The sequence below is a fragment of the Lates calcarifer genome, linkage group LG15 (assembly GCF_001640805.2).
Source record: "Lates calcarifer isolate ASB-BC8 linkage group LG15, TLL_Latcal_v3, whole genome shotgun sequence".
NCBI lineage: Eukaryota > Metazoa > Chordata > Actinopteri > Centropomidae > Lates > Lates calcarifer.
The window spans coordinates 9,277,657-9,294,814 of record NC_066847.1 but is presented as its reverse complement, the minus strand read 5'-3'; the positions used below and the strand labels follow the sequence as shown (position 1 = coordinate 9,294,814).

General features: G+C 42.3%; 1 protein-coding gene across 5 annotated transcripts in view; it reads left to right on the top strand.

Moving 5' to 3' along the window:
* Positions 1-17,158, top strand: part of grik5 (glutamate receptor, ionotropic, kainate 5) — an 82,336-nt gene that overhangs the window by 49,209 nt on the left and 15,969 nt on the right. For 3 of the 5 annotated variants that reach the window (XM_018672280.2, XM_051076371.1, XM_018672278.2), the window contains 11 exons: positions 149-313; positions 3,112-3,209; positions 3,612-3,777; positions 7,580-7,758; positions 8,498-8,551; positions 9,348-9,506; positions 9,929-10,081; positions 10,906-11,076; positions 11,440-11,544; positions 15,049-15,156; positions 16,400-16,603. In XM_018672280.2, coding sequence (XP_018527796.1) covers positions 149-313; positions 3,112-3,209; positions 3,612-3,777; positions 7,580-7,758; positions 8,498-8,551; positions 9,348-9,506; positions 9,929-10,081; positions 10,906-11,076; positions 11,440-11,544; positions 15,049-15,156; positions 16,400-16,603 — 1,562 coding nt within the window. The remainder of the gene's footprint in view (positions 1-148; positions 314-3,111; positions 3,210-3,611; positions 3,778-7,579; positions 7,759-8,497; positions 8,552-9,347; positions 9,507-9,928; positions 10,082-10,905; positions 11,077-11,439; positions 11,545-15,048; positions 15,157-16,399; positions 16,604-17,158) is intronic. The other 2 variants (XM_018672282.2, XM_018672281.2) reach the window with 1 other exon arrangement.

Below are 17,158 nucleotides of genomic sequence, written 5' to 3'. Positions count from 1 at the left end.
CCCACATATGAACATGGATAACACTGTTAAACAGTCTTCCACCTCTCACTCTCGCTCATCTCTTTTGCTTACCCCGCACCTGTTCCTCCCCTCTCCCTGTGCCCTCCATCCTCTCTCCTCTGCTTCGCCTATCTCTCTGCCTCTCTAGCGGCGATCCTGGATGACCAGTCTGTGTGTGGGCGTGGGGAGCGGCTGGCGCTGTCCCTGGCCAGGGAGAACATCAACAGCGTGATGGAGGGTCCGGCCCGAGCTCGAGTGGAGGTGGACATATACGAGCTGCAAAAAGACTCCCAGTATGACACTACGGATACCAGTGAGTGGAACTGATACACACCAAAGAGGACCAGTAGAGCAGATTCACACAACCTCTCAAGGGCATTGTGTCTAACGAGCGTAGACAGAAAGTGACCACTAAAAATACTAGTAGATATTAATATGATGTATAGAAAAGAACCATAACCTACTGAATACTGTAGGTTTTACTCCCAAACACTTAAGAGGGGTGCTGATTTTTTTTCAAATACCTAATAACATTTTCTAAAAAAAAAAACTCAAATGATGAGAGAGTGAGTGATAGAGTGATAAAACACCACCACATTCATGTGATCAGGAACCAGTAAGAGCTTGTGCTGATTAGTTTACATGTCACTGGAGACCAGTAATGGGCCACTAAGCCTGTCTCATTAAAAACAGTGCACCAGTGCCCTCCAGTAACAGCTGGCACTGGCTACTGCGCAGACAAAAACAAATCATCAAATACTAATACACATCAGCAGTGCAGGCCAACAGAAAGCAGCACCACACCACAGAGGCTACTCCATTAAATTTGTATTGATATACAAACTTAAAACAGAATGTTTGGAGTCTGTAAAGACAGAAGATGTACTGCTGAATCTAGCTACAGTGGAGACAGAGACTCCCTGCTCCTTTTCTGATAGGTCAGTGACCCTGCCACAAGCTACTGGCAAAATATCTCTGTGTGCTTGAGAAGGGCTGTGTACATATGTGTATGCTTGAGTTGCAGGCATGTGTGCGCATGTGTCTTTGTGTGTGTGTGTCCTTGACCGATGGGCAGGAGACTCTGACAGGCTTGTTTGCTCGCAGCGTTTTTTGGTCTCTGGATCAGAGAGCTCATCATCTTACAGCTACGGCTGTCTGAGGCACGCTTGCACGCACACGCCCCCAATCACACACATGCACACAAACTCCAAAGCACACACCCACCCACACACACACAGACATTTCTACACACACATGGGCACAGTGTGGGCATATACACTCACACATACACAGACATGCATACACACAGAAACTGAGGAGGACTAATTGGGATAAATTAAAATACCAACCAAATCCACAAGAACAGGACTTTTTGACAAGTTATAATGACACAGTTAAGTCATTAGAATAATTTCTGCTGTGTCTATGAAAACGTTTTCAGGTGGGTAGACATAAAATGTATCAATTAAAATAAACTCATTGCCTATCAAAGAGATACTACGCAAAAACATTTCAGTCAAGTTTTTCTATAAGCTAAAGGATTTAGCCTCTGAGTGCACAGCATGGTCCAAGGGATACTGGACAATAGCACTCATTTGCTCTCTTGCTGAGAGTTAGATGAGAAGCCTGACACCACTCATCCAGCCAATCTGGATGCTAGATATGAAACTACACCCTGCAGCAGCTTAGCTTAGCTTAACATAAAAACTGGAGATAGGGGAATCGGCTAACCTTGACCCGTCCAAAGGTAATAACATCCGACTACCGGCCTCCTGAAGCTAATAAATTAACACATCATATCTTGTTTGTCGGTACAAAAACCAAAGATGTCATTTTACTCTTTTACTGAGGGTTATGTATGGAGCTTTTTCTTCTGGCAACTGGTCTTTGGTTTTTGCATAGATTAAACAAGCAAGATATAATGTGTTAATTAGTGAGCTTTAGACAAGGTGGTAGACAGATTTTATTACTTTTCCGATGTTTCCAGTCTTTTCAATCTTTTTGTCTGACTCTCACCAAGAAAGCAAATTAGCATACTTCCAAAAATGGCGATCTATTCCTTAAAGCATTTTCTAGTTTCTTTTATCTTTGCTAAGTGGACTTGTGAGTGTGTTTGATCAGTAACTCAGGCTTCAGGCTTGTCCGTTCATGAAGTATAAGACAGACAATGAACGTACCCTTATCTGTTCACACTCATGTATCTACTCAATGTAATAGAGTCATTGCAGATTTATGCAGATTTCAAGCACTCGCATGTAGAGTTGCAAAAATAAAGTGGAGTTTTGATTGAAAGAAAAGAAGAACCTTATTAGTTACATGGCTTGTTCATAAAACATCATATAAAATGTCCAGTTTTGATGTGTGTTCAGATATGATAGCTGGGAAATTTCACTCTAGAATTTCAACAAATCAAAAAAACTGAAAACAAACAAAAAACCAATAATAACAACAATGATAGAAAAAAAATCCTAAAGCCTAAAAGACAGTACATACATACATACATAATAGAGACATTTGTCGTCACTTGGGGGGGGGGTATTTGAAAATACTGTGTACTGAATCTCAGAGTCATTTCTAAGGAAACAAATTAATTTCTTAATAGTCATATAATTTCATGAATAGTTAATGTAATAGACAAATGTGTAAAACTATTTCTCCAATATTGTCCTCCTGCAAAAAGGGTAATCATGCAAACAGGCATTTTTAATTTAAGGCGGCCACCAATTTGCCAGCATTGTGCTGATGCCAGAGATATAATTAGAGCAAAAATGTCTTTTAAAAAAAATCATTAAAATCATTTGAAATTACTGTCTAAACAAGTGAACAATAGCAGAAGGCAACCCGTGGGCTACCCTGCTGTAGTCCTTGGAGTATTTATCTCAAAATAAATCAGATTATAATGAGACAGATTGTGCTGCTACAATAGAATCACTGGTTAAACTGGGACCATAATGCCTCCTCTGAGTTTTTGCTGCATTTGAAATTTCCACACGTTTCCCCTGACTGCAGCCCCTACTGTATGCCAGCTCTGAGCTGCCATCAAAATGAAGCAGAGGGAAGGTGTGTGTCTGCATATTCAGTGTTTACTTCTCCTTTTTTTTTTTCTTTCAGTGTGTCAGATTCTACCCAAAGGCGTTGTCTCTGTGATAGGTCCCGCCTCCAGCCCCGCCTCTGGCTCTACTGTCAGTCACATATGTGGAGAAAAGGAGGTGAGTGTGGAGGATAAACACACAAATATGTACAAATCTGTGCACATCTAATAGCACTCTCTCTCTCTGACACACTACCCCTCCTACCCACACAGACGTCATGATGAATGTATCTAGAGATTCGGTTTTCCTCGCTTATTGAGTTTCTTCTCATATAATTAACCATCATCCACTTCTTCTAAACCGTTTTCTCCTTTCTTCCCGTAGCCTTTTATCCTTAGGTCTCTTTGTTCTCTGCCTCTGCCAGCCTTCTTATCTCTCTTTTCACCCTCTAGCCTCTCTAATGGATCTTCCCTCTTCAGTTTTTTTTTCCTGTTGTGTGTGTTTGGAGGGGACTTACTCACGACACATTAGCTTTTTCTTGCCTTCCTCAAAGTTTCTCCTCTTCTCTCCTCTTTACAGATCCCGCATGTAAAGATCGGTCCTGAGGAAACTCCGCGCTTACCGTACCTGCGCTTTGCCTCGGTCACTCTGTACCCTAGCAACGAGGACCTGAGCCTGGCCATAGGAGCCATCTTGCGCTCGTTCAGCTACCCCTCAGCCAGCCTGGTCTGCGCCAAGGCTGAGTGTGAGTACACATGCACCCTCTTGTACATTTACTGAGTACATTATGTGCGACTCCAAAGTTATGTTTGTGTTTATGTGGGTGTTAATGCATCAGTTGCGTTCTTCTGAGCTTGTTTACCTACTGTATGTGAGTGTTTGTGTGTGCAAATGACTCTGTGGGAGTGTTGGCACATTCCCACTGTTTGGGCGGATATGACTGCTTTGCACTGTTGGACACTCATTTTGACAGTCTGGTCATAAAGTTCTGTCTGTTGTCAGAGTTCAGAACATGGCTCACACTGTAGCCTTCCTATTTATTACTCATGCTCTCGCACACTGTCTCTTATCCACCTCAGAGGGTTGTTAGCCCAAACCAATTTAATAAATATTTGTGTTTGAAATGCTTTCCAGTATTGGAAGAACTTAGGAGACATTTGATTTAACTTGCCAGGCACTCAGAGAGCTTTAACATCACAGGGGACTTGGGGCTTAGTCACTAGCCCTCTTTATTTTCATTTTGAAAGAGTACGTTATTGATTTATTATGCACTCCCCTATCGAGAGTCGCAGGAATTAAAGGGCTTGGTCAGGCGGTGGCTGTAGTATTCAAACAGGGCTTTGTGAATACATGACAGAATACGCTGTGTGTTGTAGGAGGAGTCATTTTTTTCATTCAATAGTTGCCCCGACTTTTTGTCCAGTCTTGAATGAAACTGAGACGGGGATAACTTGTGGCACAGCTGTTGACTGCCCACACCGGCCAAGTAGAACCGTACAGGAACTGAAGGGCAATTACATAAAGAATAAGTGCGACCCTTGAAGTCTGAACGCTTCTCGCAGCAGTGTGACAAGGGTAGACTTTTGACAAACAAAAGGCTGTGACATTGTGAAAAATTGATTCAATCACTGAGATGCTTTCATTATCATTATACCTGAGCAGTTAGCCAGCCTTCCCACAGTTTCCTGCACGTAAGCTGTATTCCTTGTGGACTTGTCATTTCATTGAACTAAAAGAGCTTTGAAATGGCATCAGACATCTTTTTGCAGTTTTGATCATCAGTTGAATGGGTAGATAAGAGCCTTGTCTTTCACCAGGCTTCTCCTCTCATAAGAATTAGAGGCAACAGATAGCCTGGTGGTTACCATCATGGGCCAAAAGATGCAGCTTTTATTGGTGGAGAGACTGAAGGGTGCGTGTGTGTAGTATATTTGGCTTGAAGGTGATATTTACAAGGTTATCACACTCACAGACTCTGACCCACTTGGCTGCGCTATCTATCGCCATGGAGCTGGTTGCCATGGCTGCAGAATAGGTGCTAACTGCCACTCAACAGGCTTGTTCCACACTTTGAAAGAGAGTGTGTCTTTGTGTGTGCGTGCATGTGTGTGGTGGCACGGTATGTGTGTGTTTGATATTTTATTTTTCTGTGTGCTGGGTTTGCTTTGTCCGTGCATGTGCGTGTGTTTGAGTGCTACTTTATGCATGCAGGAGTGTGTGTGTGTGTTGTTGCCCCTTAGTGTGCCTATACGCAAGTGGGTTTTGGGGTGCTTGTAGGGTAGTGTGTGTGTGCAGCTCAACTGTGTTGCTACAGAGATTCAACATCAGACAATGTTTACCACCAGCTCACTTGTTTTATTCATCTTGTTTACCCCAGTGTAGAGTGGTGCGTTCAAGTGAAGTAGACATTCTCTGTTTTTTGTCAGCGAGCCGAGTAATGTGTGAAGTCACACATTTCATTGACACCACCACCAATGCACGCATCCTAATTAAGTAACGCATTTGACAACTGGTCATTTTTGCAACAGCATGTTAATGAGATTAATCTAATCTTTTCCCTATTTAGCCTGTGCAAGCAGAAGTCCATAGATATTCTGTTAAATGAGAGTGAGTCAGAGATTTTGGGTCACTTCCGACATATCCGTCTCTCGCTATGCCTGGGTCACAACGTGCTATCTGAGCCTAATTCCATTATGCAGTTTTCATGAGATGGATGAGGTTAAGGACAGCAAGAGGGAGAGACTGAGCACAAAGAGGAGGAGACGGTGGCGTTGTACGAGCGAGATGGATAAAGACAGAGAGAGGTAACTAGAGCACAGGGCTAAGACGAGAGAGAGATAGAGAGGTTAGAGCTTATATGCGAGAGAGAGAATATGTGAAAGAAGGAGAGTGAGAGAGGGGAGGAGAGGAAGCTGTAAAGTGCATTGATTTTTTCCCCTCCTTCCTCAAACTAATTAAAGTTTTGGCCTGGTTCAGTGATTACCCCACTGCTTACAGAGGCTTTCTCCTGCTGAAGGGCTCTGTGCGCTACCTCTCCCTTCCTCCTCTCCTCCCTCTCCCCTTCCCCTCCATCCCCCAGATGCCTGCCGCACCACTTATTTACATAGCTAGGGGAGCTTTACTATGGAATTACAATTAGGAAGCAGCAGGGTAGACTTTCTAGTAAGGACTCATTCCACGCACGATGTCAAGTGAGTCTTGACTGCCATTGGTTATACTCATTTTCGAGAGGAATTCGCTTGAAGTGGGTGAATTTTCTCAAGTACTGTATTTTGGTCTTTCTTCTCCTGCAATTGCGCTCCGCTTCCTGTCCATCTTTTTGCCAGGGGTTAGCAGAATTCTTGCATTTACAGTTTTGTTATTTGATTTTGAAGGTTGCAGTGTTTTGAACGCATACTATTTCACTCACAGCACACACATCACTCAAAGAACTGAAATGCAATCATGGAGGGATAAGACAACAGACACAAAGTGAATTACAAAGCACTTGAAGAGTGCATACCTCTGCCAAGGCTGCACAACCCTCTAAATTTATTATTCTATTAATAGAAAATGTTTCGAAATTTGTCATGTTGATTGGCTGATGGCAGCCATGAATTTTGCAGGATACCTAAAACCTGTCTGGGTATATTAGGGCTTTGTACGAAGATGAATTTCAAATGAGTCAGACTCACAAGCACTGAGTTATGTTGATTAGGTTATATTATGTGTCAGACACACCATATCAGACACAATTATTATTCAAAGCACTGTACTTTTACACAGAGGTGGGTAACATTAAAATTTCTTTTTTGGCTCATCTGAATGTTTTGTGTGCTAGATTTAGTTAAGATTGGATGAAATCTTAAGGAATGATATTAAAGGTGAAAAATGAGTGAAGATTCTTGCGTATGATGTGATGTATAAAATGACAGGAACTCAGGCATATAACTAAAAAAAACCTTTGATACATATGGGCTCAGCTCACATTAAAAATATACCTAGTATATCTGTGCTCTTGCCTTCCTCAGGGTGTCTGTAGGAGGATATGTTTTGCAAAAAAAAAGATGGTTAAAAATCTGTCTAGGTGTAAATAGATGTACCCTGAGAGTAGAATTAAAGAATCAGGGGGGAAATATTTTGTCTCTGTGCCTTTGTGGCCATCTGGTGGCGCTATCTTGGCTAAAGCTAATCACTTTCCTGACCCACAGCCTAACTTTACTTCAAATTACACAAAAATCTGTTGAGTAGGTTAACAATAATCATAAATAGAGGAATGAATACAAGTCATCATAGATAAAATAAATAAATAAATAAATAAATAAGTCCCATTGAGAAAAGCAGTGAATGCAGACATACTATAGACTCCATATTAAATGATGTTTCATTTCCTGGAGATTTAGACAAACCATCAATCATGCGTTGCAAAAATGATGCAAATATATGGCTACCCAGGGATAAATCAAGATTGTCACATGTCCTGCGAAGCTTACAATTTGGAAATATGAGTTATGTCTACTGATACAGACATTGATATGCAATCTGGCTCTGCTCTGGCTCTGCCTCAGGCCTGCTGAGATTGGAGGAGCTGGTCCGCCGCTTTCTCATCTCTCGGGAGACGCTGTCAATCAGGATGCTGGATGACAACCTGGACCCTACGCCGCTGTTGAAGGAGATCCGTGACGACAAAGTGGCCACCATCATCATTGACGCCAATGCTTCTGTCTCCTATCTCATCCTCAAGAAGGTCAGCTTCCCAGGATCAATACATTTCTTCAGAGCCGCCCACACGTGCAGGGTTCGAAGTTACTCCAGTATACAGTACACACAGCAACACCCGAGGGGATTTATGGTTTTCTCTTTTATATATCCATCTGGGAAATTCAGGTTACAGTCATGAAGGGCATGCAGAACTTAGCATCTGTAAAATAATAAAACAACTCTTTCAAAGTTCCACAGGCTACACATTTGTTGTTGTAACAGAATTAACATCTATTTTTACCTTCTCTGCCCTCTGGAGCAGCAGAGGGAACAATATTTATGCATGTCTGCCAGCAACAATCACATACACTCTTAAGAAAGTATTTGAAAAAGAACATCTTTTGCTGGGATGCGGTGCAGATGTTACCCAGGCTCGTTCTGATTCATGGTACAGCCTGTAATGCCGATAGCCAGCCCAGTGAGTCACAGTTTGAATGCGTATGGGGATGTTTTCACTGGGCACTGAGCAAAATGTCCTAGTGTTAGCCTGATGATGTAAAACTGTGATTAACGTATGCTCCCTCTCCCTCCCCCTCATGCTCTCTACTTTGTCCCCCAACTGTCTGCTTTGCTCTCCGCCTCTCAATAACTCTGTTCCTTTGCCCTCGCGATCTCTCCCTCCATCAATCTTTCTCCATCTTCCCTCGTTCTCTCCTTCCGCATCCTGTATCCCACCTGCCTCTTCTTTACTTTTTCATCTTACTGTCTTTCGCTTTGTCCTACAGGCATCGGAGCTGGGGATGACATCAGCATTTTACAAGTACATCCTCACCACCATGGTAAGAGCATGCCAGTTCTCCCGCTTCCTCTCTCCTGTTTCCTCATTCCCCCATGTTCACCCCCGTCTACTCCTCCTCCTCTTCTGTCCCTTTATGAGCAAGCAAAGGTGCTAAGGCGGAGAAAGTATTCAATAAAGGGAGAAGAGAGAGGTGACAGAGAGAGAAGAAAGGGAGAGGAGATGAAGGATGGGGAGAGGGGAGGAGAGAGAGGGAGAGATCTGAGAAACGAACATACTGTACAAAGATGTGGAAGTGCAGAGGAGTATGGCAAAAAAAAGAGAGAAGAAACCGAAGAAAAAGGGGCCCGAGGTGAAGGTGATGACAGATGTGAGGTGCCCTTTTTCTTCTGCCACCCGCCACCTTCTCTACGCTTCCGGTGTTTTCATCTGCCTCTTTGATATACCCCCCTCCCCTTCTACCATTTGAATTAATGTGTCACTTTATGCTGTCTGTCTGATTTTTATTTTTTTTCTCCCCTCTCTGCCCTCTGTGCATGATGTACTCTTGTGCTTTAGATGCCACTTCTTGTGTGTATATCTCTGTGAGAAGCTACCAAAGTCATTTCTTTCTGTATCACTGTCTTCCCCTTTTTTCTAGCTGTCCATATCCTTTTTTTCCTCTCTCCATCCGAGATTAGATGTTGTCACTCCCCCTAGCCTCTCTTTTTCTTTATCACACTCTTCTTTGCAAAGTATTTTTCTTCAGAGCTAAGATTTGATACACTGTCAACATTGTCACTCACCTGAATTTTCTGCCTCTCTCTGCAAACACCCTCCCCACTTCTCTTCTTCTCTAGGACTTCCCTCTCCTGAGACTGGATGATATAGTGGATGAGCAGTCCAATATTGTGGGATTTTCCATGTTTAACACGACGCATCCCTTCTATTTGGAGTTCATCAGGAGCCTCAACCTGTCTTGGTTGGAGGGCTGTGACCTAACATACCCCGGCCCTGCGGTCAGTCTCTTTGACACACGAGAACTTGTGCATGCTCACATTCACGAGTAATTTTTACAGCTTTGTTTGCACGCAGTGAAACATTAAGCTACTTTATTCCTCACATTGATTCATGGAGCAGTTAAAGAGATTCAGCTAGTCTTTTGCTTGTATTTAATGGGTATTGATGTATCCATCTGTGTTTCCTCCCCACTGGTTTATTCATACCTCACATCTATTCTCTCTCCCCTCTTATTTTCTCCTCCCTTCCTCTCTCCCTCCATCCTTGTGAATCATTCAATCATCTTGAGCCTCTCTCCTCTTTCCTCATCGCATCTTCTCCCCTGACTCCTTGTCTTCCTTCCCCGTCTTCCTTCTCCCCCCACTTTCTCCCTTTACCCCTCTTTCCATATCTCTTGTGCTTCCTCTCCACCTCTCCACAGCTCTCGTCAGCGCTGATGTTTGATGCGGTGCATGTGGTGGTGGGGGCGGTGAGGGAATTGAACCGCAGTCAGGAAATCGGAGTGAAGCCGCTCAGCTGCACCTCACCTCAGATCTGGCAACATGGGACCAGCCTCATGAACTACCTGCGCATGGTAAACGTTTGATGAATAATCTGCATGAGTGCAATACGTACTGTGCAATCACCTGCTGATGTGTGCGGTCACTCTCCTGAACATGTGCATGCATACATCCATATGTAATACAGGGTATGATATACAACCTCAGTTTATTTAGATTATTGTTTATTTTAATGTCCACACACAGCCAGAATATGCACAGTGACTTCTAACTGTGGCTTCATGTGTTATCATTAAAATCAGAGACATTTCTTTTTCTTTCTTTCTTTTTTTTTACACTGTAGAAATACCTATGTCAAAAAAATGGTGCAAAATACTTTTCCCAAAGCCTGAACATTTTCAAAATAGAGCTGAAACAATGACTTGATTAGTGGTTTAGTTGATTAACAGAAAATTAACAACTATTTTGATAATTAATCAATTGAATATTTTTTCAAACAAAAATGCCACCTATTTGTTGGTCACAGCCTCTAAAATGTAGACATAGACAAAATAATATCTGCTCAATGAAAAAAAAATCTGCAGCTTGAGCAACAATAAGATCATGTCTGATGAAAAACCCAATGATAAAATATTTTCAATTTATGGACATAAAGGCTGAAATCCTGACATTTGAGCTGGCTTATTTTTCCTGGAAATTGAGTCAAATGATTGTCATGAATCAGAATTGTTCATGATTAATTTTCTCTTGATTGATTTATTGATTAATGATAGCAGTACTGCTATATCCTGTATCATCCTCATCTCATGTTGCATGTAACCTCTTTCTCTTGTCGTTCTTTGTCATCTCCCGTCTCTGGTTGTCTGTGTGTTTCTCTCATCGACGACCCATTGTCAAGACAGCCCAAGCCCCATCCTTCATTGCCTCCGCCCCACCGGCCCGACATCTGTCTTTGTTAGTCAACATCATGGTGTGCTCCATCTTCAGCACCGTGCCATTCATCATAGATCTCACTAACTGTGCCAGCACCTGGGCTTTTGGAGAGGCAGAGCTGAGCTGTGAGGTGCAGGTCTGAGTCTTATTAGGGATCTGTTGACTCTCTCTGCTGCTTTATCTGAGCCTCTCACTCAGTCACTTTTCTCCTAGTTGATCCGAAACTGATCATCCCTGTCTGGTTCAGCCTCAGACACTTCCGCTGTCTCTTCTCCTCTTTCTTTCTCTTTGTCTCTTACCCTCTCTTTCATCCTAATCACTGTTGATTGTATCTGTTTGTTTAATCATGATGGATAGTGAGAAGAAGAATGTTTTGTCTTATATAGAAGATTGCCTGTGACTGTCCACATTGTTTCTACCCACTCTCCTCTTGTTTTTTTTAATCTTTCCCTTTCTTCTTTTCCATGTCTCTCCCTCACTCTCTCCGTCTCCCTGCCAGGTGGAGTATGATGGTCTGACAGGGCGTGTGGAGTTCAACAGCAAAGGTCAGAGGACCAACTACACCCTGCGGATCCTGGAGAAACACAGAGGAGGCCACAAAGAGGTCAGGAGTCACCTGTTATCATGCAGCAGCCAGGTCACAGCGCCCATAGGCTTTGGGTCAGTTATAGGTCACCTGTCTGATTTCACAGTGCCGGGGGAGGCGTTTAACACTGAGGTCAGCCTCATCACAGACTACCCCGTTAGTAGCCAAATATTTTTACTTTGTGAAGTTGGTTTGATGCGTTTCACCTGACGGCACGGTGGTGTGACCTGCAATCTGATGTGGGTCACGGAGTAGCTGCAAATATGTGTTAACATTTGTTTTATCTGAAGGCTACTAGAATACATTAACTGCCTGCCCAGTCCACCAATTGAATTTTAAATGCTAAACTTTCCAGCAGGTCTGTTGTATTGTGTATTCCTGTCCCAGATGTTTGTTTTATTTACCTTGGCCTTGTTTTGTTTTCTCTGCTATAGCTGGATGTTGAGCTGATGTTTTCTCATCTGAAAATGGTATTTCATCAGAGGTTGTTTTCTTTTCTTCCCATGACATTAGTTTGTAAAAATCAGTGTTTGTGGCTCAGTACAGAGTGAATATGAAGATAGAGCTACAGTACATCTCTCTTCATCATATATGCAATAATTACATGGGATTTTAGTGTAGGTTATTTTGTCTTTGTCTTGTACAGAACTGGATTTGCTTCAGGCTTAGTGTTGATTTGTATTTGAAATTGGTCTTCACTTGCTCTTCATCTTCAGTTGATATAGACTAGGGATCTTTCCTAGTATTCCTGCTTCTTTTTAGCAATCCCCTGCAGTTTCTTCATATTGTTATCACGCATATTTACATCAGGAATCTGAGGAGTAAACCCCAGTCTTAAAATCACTCAGGTTGGAGTTGCATTTAGGGCTGAGCATTAAATCAATTTAGTGTATTTGTATTGTGATAATACGATCATATTGTGTTGTTGTTTTACAAAATCTTGCTTAAAAGAATGATTATAACAAAACCCTTATTAAAAAATACCAGTTTAAAGTCAGCCTGCATAACATATGCTGAATAACAGCCACTGTGGCCACAAGAGACAGTTACAGGATAAGTGTAAATGCTAAAACAGACAGTCACTGAGCTTTATTAGGAACACCAAACTAATACCACTAAATCCACAAGATGTTGGAAACATTCCTTTGAGAGTCTGGTCCAAGTTGACGTAATACATAACTTTTTTCAGATTTGTCAGCTGCACATTGTAATGCAAATCTCCCATTATACCACATCCAAAAGGTGTTCTATTAGAATCAGATCTGGTGAATATTAAGTTCACTGAACCCAATATCATGGACATGAAACCAGTCTGAGATTACTTTTGCCCCAGCATTATTATGCTGGAAGTAGAAGATGGTAAGTTGTGGCCGTAAATGGATGCACATGGTCAGCAACAATACTAAGATAGGCTGTGGTATATTGGTTATTAAGGGGCCAGAGGGTGCCAACAAAACTTTCCCCACACCATTACACCACCAGCAGCTTTGACAGTTGACACAAGGCAGGTTGGGTCCATGGATTCATGCTGTTGATGCCATCTGCGTGCCCCAGCAGAAATCAAGATTCACCAGAACAGGCTTGATTTTTTCAGTCTTCAACTGTCAAGTTTTGGTGAGCCTGTGCCCACTGCAGCCTCAGATTTCTGTTGTTGCCTCACATTTCTGTTATTGGCTGACAGGAGAGGAACGCGAGTAGACTTTTGTAGTCCATCCCCCTCAAGGTTCGCCGTGTTGTGCATTCTGAGATGCTTTTCTGCTCAGCACAATTGTAAAGAGTGGTTATCTGAGTTACTGTAGCCTTTCTGTCGGCTCCAATCAGTCTGGCCATTCTCCATTTTTGTCCGCAGGACCGCCGCTCATTGGGTGTTTTTTGTTATTGGCACCATTATGAGTAAACTCTAGAGATTGTCGTGTGTGAAAATCCCAGGAGATGAGCAATTTCCGAAATGCAAACCAGCCATCTGGCACCAGCAATCATGCCACACACAAAGTGACCAAGATCACATTTTTTTCCCATCCTGGTGTTTGGTGTGAATAGAACTGAATCTCCTGACCTGTATCTGCATGATCTTATGCACTGCTCTCACATGATTGGCTGATGGGATAAATTCATGAAGGTGTACAGGTGTTCACAGCACAATTCAAGTCATAAATTCACTGAGTCAGTGATACTTAACATTTCCCACAATAAGCTGGCACCATGGGTACTGAGTTAAAGAAGGGGGTGTTTTATTGCTTGAGACATTATTTTGTCAGAAGTTATGTCGTCCTGCTTTAAAGTTTTCTTAGTACACATAAATTCCCTGTCATTCATTTTCCTAGACCAGATTTTTACTTATTCTTTGATCTACTGTTCACAAGCCACAACACATTTGGAAAGGGTGGTTGGACAATGTGTGGAACCAAGATAAAATGTCGGCAGACCCAGCCAACAAGGTGTTAAGGACCATTTTGGTACATACTGTCGATGAACATCCCTCCAATGAGCATCAGATGGAAAGGTGAGGGAAGCAAGGAATCAAAATACATTTCCCCTGCATTTCAAAGTCGAGATTAAATGAAGCAGAAGTACACACATCACTGCAGATCCAGACTGAGGGAACTGCGTTGCGCTTCATTGACTGGAGGAAACAATTTCTCTTCACCTTCCCTTAATATGTCTTCTCGGGGCTCTACTGCAGGCCATCTGCATCCCGTGTTAACACTGAATACCACCTGATAACCATTCTTAAATCTAGACTTTAACTCGGTGGGAGAGTCACATTGTGATAATTAACATTTTAACTCTGTCCACCTCTCTGCATAGCAGTTCCCACTCTGCAAGAAGGCAGTGGTGGTTCACAGAAAAAAAGACCACTCTTAAATGTCAGGGGAGGATAAAGAGTGTAGAAAAACTGTGATTCTGTCTGAGTAGTCATTACCTCTCCTCTGACCTATTGAAAGATGTACAGTAATATCTTCCAAAGAAATGCCTCTGTGAGCTGCAGTTCCAATGCACACTGCTGAGGTCATAATCACACATTTATGCACCTAAGTGACTTTACTGTCTCCATAAAATGGAAATATGTGAGCTGTTTTTCATGCAATTTAAGAAAGGTGTTAGTAAAGGAAAACAGACATGGCAGTGAAGCTCCTGATCATGAATGCTTTTCATTACCATCTTTGCCATCTTGTCCCAGCTCATTGCTCTGCTTGTAAACATCAGTTGTTTTTTTGTTTTTTTACAGTGGCGTATGGTAGTGCAGGCTCGTCTATGGCTCCAATGGGAACAATTAAATCAATGTGTATATACAGTATGTAACAATATGGATACAAAAGTAAAGCATAAAATATTAAAGATACAAAGGTACTCTATAAAATATACCAATAGGGTTAATGCACTCACTGGAATGCTTATTTGCAATAGATGGTGTGTAGTCTGCTACAACTGTAAAACAGTTGCAGTGAAGCTGGAGCTTAACAGTACATTATTTATCCCACAATAGCCATTGATTTTCTCTCACTCTCTCCTCTCTGTTAGATCGGGATCTGGTACTCCAACAACACCCTGGCAATGAATTCCACCAGTCTGGATATTAATGTCTCAGAGACGCTGGCAAACAAGACCCTCATTGTCACCACCATACTGGTAAGGTCGCACCTACGTTCTGGAAAACCGCACCACTGAGGTCAGAGTTGTTTTCGTGTCGTTGTGCAGACTGTTCCGCAGCTCGCACTCTGTTGTGGTCTGTTTCTGCTAATTCTGCTGTCACTGTAGCTGTCATAGAAACTGACACAGCACTGAGAGAGATGTGTTACTAAATTCAAACTGGCAAAATCCTGTTCCTCTGATAATGTCAAAATATTAGAAGTTGTCTGCTTCTGTTTTCCATATGTGTAATGTCATATCAGAAAAAAATCAGTAATATCTTGCATTATGATGCTCCATCATCATCATGTTGGATTAGATGTGTAAAAACAACCTGATACAGCACCACAATTGACTATAACATAACCTCACACTGACAATTCTTTTCATAAGACAGCAAATACCTTAAATAGGACAATCCTTTAGAACATAAACTAGTACAAAATGGTGGAACAAGAGAGAAGTCTGTTGTCTGTTGCAGTAAACATATACATATACATATACATATACATATACATATACATATACATATTTTGCAGCCAACCAAGCTGTTTTTCTGCCGTCTCCCAAGTAAGTTTACCCTTGATTGTGTGGTGGGGGATTTCTGGATTTCTATTTCGATGCCCAGACTGTGTTCACTGAGTATGTCTTTTTTGCTCTTATCTAAGGACCACTTCAGAAATTGAATGCTGGACTTCCACAACACTAGGGGCATCTCCCAAGGGACAGATTTTTTAAAATTCGATATTTTTAGAAATATACTTCTTTACTCTCTCACTGAGCATTAGATGAGAAGATCGATACCACTGTCATGTCTGTAAAGTAAATATGAGGCCACAGGCCGCAGAGAGTTCATTTTTAGCATAACATAAAGACTGGACTTTGTAGATTAAAAAAAACAAGCTACTGTACAATGTATCAGTTTGTGAACTTAAGAGGCGCTGTAGGTGGATTTTGTTAACATCCGATAGAGCTGATCTCTGCCAAGCTAGGCTAATCATCTCCTGGCTGACTTCATTTTTAATAGATCTGAGATTGGTATTGATGTTCTCATCGAATTTTCTGCCAGAATGCAAATAAGCATATTTCTCACAATGTCAAACTATTCCTTTAATCTATTATTGATATAACATGCATTTTTTTACAATAGTTTTTGAAACCTTAAAATTCAGTTAATCATCTTTGCTCAAACTGAATATTCATAGTTTTAGATTTAGACTCCTTCTGTGTCCCCCATGTTCAGGAGAACCCATATGTGATGCGTAAGGACAACTACCAGGATTTCCAGGGTAACGACCAGTACGAGGGCTTCTGCGTCGACATGCTGAGGGAGCTGGCAGACATCTTGAAATTCTCCTTCAAGATCAAGCTGGTGGATGATGGGCTGTACGGGGCTCCAGAGCCCAACGGCTCCTGGACTGGCATGGTTGGAGAGCTAATCAACAGGGTGAGCACTCTCCCTCTCCCTGCCTCTCTCTCTCTCTCTCTCTCTCTCTCTCTCTCTCTCTCTCTCTCTCTCTCTCTCTCTCTCTTTGTCTCACAGTCTCACACACACACACACACACACAGCAGACACACAGAAACATGTTCAAATGTTTCAACCAGTGTCTCTACAAACAGAAACTTAACACACACACATTTACACACAAACCCACCCACCCACACACATACACTCACACTGTAGCCCCAAACCACAACTCTGCTATAACTTCCCATGTCTCAAATTGCCCTCAGAGGGGAGTAAGACTCTTATCTAGGACAAAAGCTGACTTGATAATTCCCCAAAAGAGAGTGGTAGCATTGCCTAAAATTGTCTGTACCGTCTTTCCTCGCAGTAACCCGTCCTTATCCCAGCCTGTCCCCCCTCTTTCTCGCCCTGTCCAGGCCTAGTGCGCCTCTGACAGACACTCTGGTTGAAGCAGGCTAATGAGAGCCCCTCTCTGCTTAATTACCATACGGTATACTTCAATTACCAGACTGTGGTCCCCGTGTGGGGCCTGCC